Source organism: Saccostrea cucullata, unplaced genomic scaffold (genome assembly GCF_032062105.1).
Source record: "Saccostrea cucullata isolate Sc308-1 unplaced genomic scaffold, CSIRO_AGI_Scuc_v1 ctg111, whole genome shotgun sequence".
In the NCBI taxonomy this organism is placed as follows: Eukaryota; Metazoa; Mollusca; class Bivalvia; order Ostreida; family Ostreidae; genus Saccostrea; species Saccostrea cuccullata.
In genome coordinates, this window is record NW_026936933.1 from 1 (window position 1) to 9,393 (window position 9,393).

General features: G+C 32.0%; 1 protein-coding gene across 1 annotated transcript; it reads right to left on the reverse strand.

The window, feature by feature from the left end:
* Nucleotides 1-2,608: 2,608 nt before the first annotated feature.
* On the reverse strand, nucleotides 2,609-8,628 carry LOC134246893 (uncharacterized; the record flags this gene model as incomplete). The annotated part of the gene is made up of 2 exons (XM_062729241.1): nucleotides 7,968-8,628; nucleotides 2,609-3,146 (listed from the first exon to the last, which is right to left on the reverse strand). Coding segments are annotated over exons 1-2 (1,199 nt in total), but the record flags the coding sequence as incomplete, so codon positions are not given.
* Between the last annotated feature and the right edge of the window lie 765 nt (nucleotides 8,629-9,393).

Consider the following 9,393-nt stretch of genomic DNA (forward strand, 5'->3'; position numbering starts at 1 on the left):
AATAAAATCTTAAAGTGAGGAATCGTGTCAAAACCGGAAGTGCTATTGATAAAGCATCTACCCGTTGATAAAGCACAAGTTTATCTAATGGGCTGTATCCCCAATACGTATATATATATGAGATAAAATAAATTATCATAAAAACATATAGGCGAACATCGATGTTATCTTAACGCCAGTGTATTTGTTGTTTACCAAAAAAAAAAAACCGAAATATAGATAAACGACTTTGAAATTTTGCAGTATAATGACCGTAACAAGCACCCCTAATGTAGATTTTCCATGGAATTCCAATCATTTCCATATAAAACTCGAAAAGTGTGTCTGGAAGTTTTTGGAATCTTTATGAATTTTAAAAAATGGACTTAGACAGTTTTTGGTTTAGAAAGTAGTGGAATTCTCGTGTAACTCATACCAAAGGATAGTAAATAAACAAGCCTCGCAATAGCAAAGTGTGTGGTTATAAATAAACCTAACCAAGTGTTCATGCAGGTCAAAAATACAGCTAATGAGCAAATAAAAGTTCCCGCTGGAACAATTTTAGCATCGGTGAATCCAATTGATGACGCGAGTATATTTTCGTTAGATCAACAAAACGCAAAAATGACCTTAAAAAATTGTACCTCTGGAATTGTCTTTGAGATAAAAGAGAAAGAAATTTTCAAATATTTGTAAACAAAAATAGTGATGTCTTCGCAAACAATTTATCAGAATTGGATAAATGTAATGTTTTTTTGTAATGCAATTATCACTGAAGATGAAAAGCCAATCAAATCGCAGTCATATCGTACGTATAAAAAAAAAGCCCGAATCGGAAGAGGAGATTCGGGAATTATTTTGCTTCAGACATGATTTAACGTGAACTCTAATGAAATACTGTTATGACACCTGCAAGAAAACTTTAATTTCTTCCTTGTCAGTCTATTGCTATTTTTCTGTTCTAGAATGAATATTAAATGTATTTAGCAAGTTTCATAAAATTCCGTCTCAAGACAGGAAAAATATGGTCGACACTCTGTGACAAGGATTTCGTGGTGAACACATACATAGCAAAAGATGAACTATATGTTATGATACTGAGCGTTAAATTTTTGTTATTTTTTCGTTTTATTATTTTAATGGATGCATACTGATTCACATGAGGTCAAAAAAAATTATTCAAATAAGTTTACTTTTTATAACAGGACAGAAGTAATGTTTTTCACAAGGAAGGGAGTTGGGCATAAAATAGTATTGAAATAGTACATATTATTGAAATATCAAGGTGTTTTCTGCTTCAGTTCAGACGACACGTTCATCAAATATATATTTTGTATCTCTTGGTATTATATAAAAAAAATATGCATGTTTGTCATTCTCTTGTAATTTCTACATGTTTTTCATTATGTTTTTCAAATAAGTACACCAAAAATTGTTATTTAGGCCATTCAGATGATTACCCATATGAGATATATAGGAAATATCACCCTGTGGTATCTTGTCCAAATGCCTGGTTAGGTAGTTACCAAATTTTTTGTGAGGAAACTTGTTTAAGTAGCTATGCTTAAATGACAAATTCTCGGGGGGAAATAAATATTTTTGAGGAACGTGTCGTTTGACCTTAGTTACGATTGGTTTGCCTAAATAATTATTTTTTCCAATTAACCGATATTTAGTCGCATATTCAGAATTTTTATTTTGCTCCAGGTATGGTCTAAATTCTTTAAATTTAAAGATTAAGAAACTACTTGAGTAAATAATGTTAACGAGTGTGATGACAAGGTATTTGTTAAGGTCTCCTCTAATTTTCATGCATTTCTCTCAACCCGATACATCCAAATCAGGCCGTTGTGTGGTCAGGTTATCTTAGAGGAAATCTGGATTATTTTTATATGCTCCATTTAACACGAACGAACAGCAAAGACGGCCAAAAAAATGCTATTACTCCTCATTTACAGTCTTAACTCACACAATAAAACCTTACTTCTTAGACCTTACTTTTTAGACACCAGTATGTCTAAGTACTAAATTTGGTTTTATTCCAGGTTTCACAACAGTATTAAATTCTGCTATATATATTCTTATCAAAAATACGCAAATTTGAATAGATGTAACTAATTGAAAACAAACTTCTGCGACGTGTTTGCTTTTTAGATCTTGTAAAACAATATATTAAAAAGATTTGAATACCAAAAAATACATAGCCATCCAGCGAGGGATGCAAGTTTGTTTCGGTCGAAGTCTAGCAGGTGTCTGATAATCTAGTCCAGGGCCTAAATACTTCCCGCTCAAATACAGTACTAGTATATAAAAAAATCAGCACGCCCTAAATTTGAATAAATCTGGTCAATGCAGGAAGTTTACGTGTTGTTTTTCATCTCTTAATTCAGCTCCAGTCTCGTATAAAAATGCCCGTATCGTATAAATAAGCCCGAATTTTGCGTCAACCATGTTTTGACATGAACTCTTGTGAAATACTGTCACCTACATAACATATCTGGATTTGCAAAGTTTGAAACTTCACCAACAAACATGCTTTGTTGCGATCATTAATATATCTAATAGATCTATTAGAAAACTATATGTTGTGTTTATAAACTTTGTAGCACAAATAATGGGGAAAAAATACCTTTTTTCATCATATGGTGCGATAAAAATTGAAATTTCTTCCTCATGTAGACCTACTGTCGAGAGAAGTTCGGAATCGCAAAATATCTTTACTAATGTTAGGCGCTCCATTCCATTTTTTACATCTTTCAAAAGCCTATTATACCCATCTTCTGTTACAAATGTCAGGTCAAAGAGAATACTTCCAAACTTGAGCTGCAAACTTTCTAATTCGTATTTCGAGCTGAGATCCCAAAGATAGTTAATAAACTTTTGAAATATTGATATCTGTCTCTTTGGATGCAAACTTGAAAACCATTCCATTTTTCTTCTCATTTTTGTCAACATTTCATCGATAACATCTTTTTTATCAACCTTTTCTAGAAATTTTTTGAGACTTTCTTGAATAGTGTATATGTCCTCTTCCGTTGAATTTTCGTGGATTGAGTCTATCATAAAATTTATGCCATCCTTAATATTGTTTGTGACTGTTTCTACCGCATGTTTTCTTTGAGAATCTTTTGCCTTGAAAGTCATTTGAAAAACATGGCGTAGCTTATCTGAAAGAATTTAAAGCATATGAATACTCAGTTAACACCACTTGATATATTTACACAATAAGATATATGGAGATAACAAACAATTAACAATCTCAAAAGAACTTAGACACAATACAGATTTGATGCAAAATAAACACGGACCTCCGAAACATCAGACGCCTATTTCTGAAAGATCAGGCGTAAGATTAATCCTGACTGAATCAGTGACTTAACCTCAAAATCGGACGTAGTTGCTTTCTCAAAAAGGCAGAGGCTTAGTCAAAACTGAAATTAGCTTAAAGCTGTTCCTGCTCATGAGTACGCGTAAGTTATTAGTCTGTAAAATGGCAAGTGTTTTGATCATAAAGAGTTTTTAAAAAATTAGTTATAATACATATTTATATACATAATTATTATCGTAGTATACTTCTTTTTAAAGTATTATGATCTGCAATTTTGAAAATTTTATTTCGCTATTAAAATGTATTATTATGATAAAGTTGTACATGTATGTAACTTAAACCTTTATGGTCAATAAGACTAAAATAAAGCAAAAGAAAGACTTCCGTATACAATCCAATATGCAGGTTTTACACAGTTTTATATAAGAAATCATTATCGTATAGGATGACAATAATGTAATTTTGGTTTAATCGAAGCTTATAATTAATAGTTCTTCCAACAGAAATTTATAGCTATTATATAATTATATAATTTTCTCTGTCATTGAAATAATTATTTACAATTTTGCAACAAAAAATTCCGATATCTCACAAGAGCTACTGTCAGAGCGAGAATGGGAGGACACTGAGCAGGTGCTTCAGGATTTTCTACAACGAAGGTACAGATTGGACTACCTTATCGATTTTGAAAGAGTACACAGGATGGGTAGATATGATGAATTTAGCGAATACCCGCGGAAGATAGTAGCAAAATTCTCCTACTTCAAAGATAGAGAATACAACAGAATGAATGCAGCAAAAAAACTGAAGGGAAGTAATGTTTACGCTAACGAACAGTTTCCGCCCGAAATCGAGGAAAAGAGGAAAAAACTTTACCCGATTTTAAGACAAGCAAGAAAGGACCGTAAAGATGCCAAGTTAGTGCGTGATCTACTCTACATAGACGGCAAGGTGTACACCGAGGGGAATCCGCCACCGCTCCTACAGTTGAGTGGACCAGTGACAAGAACGCCTCCGGCTGGCTAAATAAAACGCCGAACGATCGTAATCCAAAGCGACCGAGGGTGTTATCTACGCAAGAGAATACTAAGGAGGGACAGGCAGCAGAACAGACCAATGGTCTAAGATTTCTATCCCTTAATGTTTGTGGAATTAAAAACAGACTGAACTACAGTGATCTCAAAATTCGATATCATTGGGCTCACTGAGACCAAAAAGGACGACTCTGATAATATTTGTATACCTAGATTTGTAACATACATTAAAAATAGACACACACAAGAAACATATATTGACGCAAGCGTCAAAAATCAGCCGCAAACCAATTAATTGTTCCTTTTATGAAGCAACTAAAGACTGAAATGGTGATCTGTTTTAAAGTATCTTATATTTATCTGTTAATATATATCCTCGTGACATTAAACACTTGTGCACGACATTGCATGATTTTCTTAATTATATAATGCATGTTCAGTATTACATGTATATATAAGCAAATTACCCCTGGTCCTCTGCGTCAACAAACTATATATTAAGAGGCATTTACATTAAACTAAAGTTTAATGTAATCTACAACTAGTTATGCAGTGTTGTTTTAATTTAATAAAAATGCAACAAATATGTGGGTCTCCTTGCTCTCTCTTAGAGGAAAAAACTCCCTCTAGATCCGCCACTACATTTCTTCTCCTTCAGTGCGGGAAAATTCTTGGCACACTGTAAAACGTGCATTAACCTCGTCTGCTAGGACCAAATCTTGTAATATTCTGACTGCAGCCTGCTAGATCTTTTGATGAATTAACCATATTTTTGAAAAGTTTGATATATGTACATGTGTACACGTCATTTTAAAATAAATACGTACAAATCCTGTTTAAATAGAGAAAGTAAAAATTGTGCAATATACATAACGCGGTCTTTGCTTTAGACTATGCCCAACACATTGTCCTAATACTTTCTCCGCACCTCAAACATGTCTAAGTTTCTCAATCAGGATTGGATGAAATATTTACCTCATTCTTTATTTAAAAAATTAATCTTATGTTTATTGTGCGTTCTTGTTAAACATTTAGACGCTCTTTTTAATATACTATTATATTAATGTTAAATATTTTTATTTGAATTGTTTTAACTCCGCAGAAACGCACAGCGACTTCAAACTTTCATATCATATAAACGACCGCCTCCTGGCGGCCGGTAATTAACAAATACTAGATCCAGCGGTATTTTAGTTGCAATAAGGGATAGTATTGTAAAATATGTTCAATTTATCAAAACTCAGTGTAAATACGTTTTACGGTTTAAAATTAGCAAAGTACTCTTTAATACAAATGAAGATATATTATTTGGGGTTTGTTATATCCCCCCTGAAGGAGACTGGAAGATTATGCAAATGAGATAAATCTACTTCAAGAAAATCAAGCGGGTTTTAGGAAAGGTTATTCTACACTAGATCATATCTAAACATTACAATTTTTATCTAATATTTTAATGCAAAAAAGGAGAAAATTGTTTTGTGCTTTCATTGATTTTAAACAAGCCTTTGATACTGTGTGGCGAAATGGGCTCGGACCAAATTACATATTAGTGGAATACACGGCAAGTGTTTTCGATATATACAAAATATGTACAAAGGTGTAAAATCTATGGTTAAATTAAATGGCATGTCGACAGATTTTTTTAGTTGTAATGCAGGGAGAAAATCTTTCAGCTTTTTTATTTTAAATGTATATAAATGATCTTGAAGATTTTTTATCGAATAAGAATATTATAGGCTTAAAGGGTATTACAAATGATATTGAGAATGAACTCCTAATGTATTTTAAACTATTGGTGCTCTTTTATGCAGACGACACTGTAATTTTGATTGAATCAGCTGATGAACTACAACTAGCACTAAATGAATTTCATACATATTGTTCACAATGGAAATTGCATGTAAATGTTGAAAAAACAAAGATTCTTGCTTTCTCGAAAGGGCCAATGTTGAAAAGAAAATTTTTTATGACAATTTAGTTATAGAAAATGTGAAAGAATTTAAATATTTAGGCGTTGTATTCTCACGTACTGGTTCTTTTTGTAAAACAAAAAAACATCTGTATGAACAAGCACAAAAAGCTATGTACGGCATTATCAGAAAAATCAGACAATTTAAATTATCAGTCGACTGCCAATTTGATCTTTTTGATAAAGTTGTTGTGCCAGTTTTATTGTATGGCTCTGAAATATGGGGTTATGAAAATCTAGATGTTATTGAACGTTTACATTTGAAATTCTTAAAACATGTATTTAATTTAAAAAGTTCCACGCCATCATATATGGTTTATGGTGAAACAGGTCGTTTTCCTCTTTATATCTCAATATACAGTAGAATGATTACTGGGCAAAACTTTTTTCCGGCCCGCAAAATAAAATTGTAAATGTGTTATACAAATATACACTAAAACTTTATTGTGATGGAAATCTAACAAATCCTTGGTTAAACTGTATACAGAAAATCTGTAACATGTGTGGCTTATCAAATGTATGGAACCTACAAGGTGTGTGTATTAATTATGAATGGATAAGTGCTAACGTTAAGCAAATACTACAAGATCAATTTATTCAAAATTGGTTCAGTGATATAAATAACTTTGGATTCGAAAACTATCTTTGTAAATTATCCCCTAAATTTAGAAAAATTCTATTAAAATTTCGCACCACAAATCATCATTTACCAGTAGAAACTAGAAGGTGGTGTGGTATACCACTTTCTGAAAGACTTTGTACACTTTGTAGCAAATGTCAAATTGCTGATGAATTTCATTACATTCTAGAATGCAAAGCTTTGGAAAATGAAAGGAAAAAATACCTAGGTAATTATTATTCTAGTAGACCGAATATTATTAAATTTTCAGAACTTATGTCAACTCAAAAGGAACAAATTCTGAAAAAATTTTGTATGTTTATTATGTATGTTTATGTATGTTTATTTTAAAAATTTAAAAATTTATGACGCTACCTGTCCTCCTTATTATGTTACTTATTGTCTGTTTCTCCCTCCTTTTTCATTTTTTCTTCATTTTGCAACATTTTGTATTGTATATATTATATTTTTGTACCTCTGACCAGTTTGTTTAAAATGTATATATGTTTTACTGTACCCCATGTACCGATATTTTGGTTTGGGAGAATAAATTGAACTTGAACTTGAACTTGGAGCTACTCTGAACTCTGTGGGTTTTATAATTTGCTTTACATCGAACAATAAAAGATTCCGAACACAATAGAATGGGTACCGGTGATCCTATTAAAGTGATTCTTAATACTAACGAGTTACTCTCTTTGGGTTATTATCTTTTAACACAGTAGAAAATTTTTGTGCGATGTACATCAAGTAAAAATATATATGGATTACCCGGTATTATAAATTCCTTATTTATAAAAGTGAGTACAAAATATTGCGAAATGGCTTTAGACGGCAAATCGCCAGAAAAATTCGCGCTTTTCATGAAATTTTACATGTATTTTAGCACGATAAAAATAAAAGCGAATAACTTACTTCATTAACTTACTTGTAGCGCTTCTCGAGAAATTACGCGATAATTAATTCCTGACGTATATTTTTTTCATTAACGAAAGGAAACAATTTTAAATACATAGTAAACAGTACATAATGCCTCACTTTTTCCACTTAGTCGAACATTTTTTGTAGGTTCTTTCAATTCCTGAACATCTTTTTTCAAAGACATTATTAAATCGCGTAGTTCTACGTCTCTTTGACAATCATTCTTGATCTTTTCTATCTCTGCCAACTCATCTTCTTTTTTCAGTGATTGTTCTCTTATGTTCTGTAAACCATTCAAGTAGTTTTTTCCTGTGTACAACTGTAGTCTTGTACATACTTTGGAAATGATTAACCAACATTTATCAAATGTGTCTTTAGTAGTAGAAGCTGAACTCACATGTCCGAACACGTCATTTCGAATAAGCCTTATTCTTTCAATATCATCACCTACTGTATTTTCACCTTCTTTTGGCATGGAATCCCCTCCCCAACCATTTGTAGGCTGAGGGATGTTTTTACAAATATTCCTGAGTAATTTGTACATTAATGAAATGTCAAGTTCCTTATATCCAGACGTTGCAGTCTGACTTAGTAGAAGTCGTTGATTTGCAGAAAGATTCCGGAAAATATCTTCTGATTTCACTAGTGCATTCATATCTTTAGGATCCACATTTATTTTAAGAATGTCTCTGTAAGCTTGAGATAGTTCATCGTTTATTGCCATTCCTAGTTTGGCAAACCTAGAACGTCCTTCATTGGGGTTTAATCCGTATGCCATTTTTTCTTCTAAAAACTGACTGTCAGAGTATTTTTCTAAAACAAATAACAGTTACAAATGATTTTTTTAACCTTATTAAATCTTCCTATTCAGCTCAGGGATCATGACTCAAGAGGCAAGCAAATGGAGTAAAACCACAGGAGCCGATAACATGCTTCACTGTACGTGTAAACTGTATACACAGTTATTTTCTCCCCCTTTTATTTCCGTCCAGTCACAGTTTTGTTAAAGAAATTGTACTGTATTCTTTGAATCCCTCCCCCTTTTAAATTCGACTAACAGAGGTTAAGGTGAAAGGGGGAAAAATAAAATGGGGCGAACATTTCCTTGTATACTGTATTTGATTTTTCGTCATCACCATACATAAAATAAAATAAAAATGTATTCAAGTGATTACGTAAAATCAAATAAAGTATGCTACCGGCCTCTGTGAGTAAAACTTTTCATCTTATTCTGTATACATAATGAAAACATATAAAATGAAAAATATAATGGAAGCTTTTAATCCCCAAGGTGCATTTGTGTTACAACGCAAGGGAATGCTAACTTGATTTTAAGTTAGTTCATCTATACCCTTACGTCTTTCATAAAGATTTTTATATGCTAACTTGATTTTAAGTTAATTCATCTATACCCTTACGTCTTTCATAAAGATTTTATAAACATTGTATTTTGTATTCAAAATTAAAATTATTCGTAGAATAATCACGTGCTAAAGTTTGGAGTCTGTGGCAACGAACTTTGAAAAAATTACGCACTTGAAAA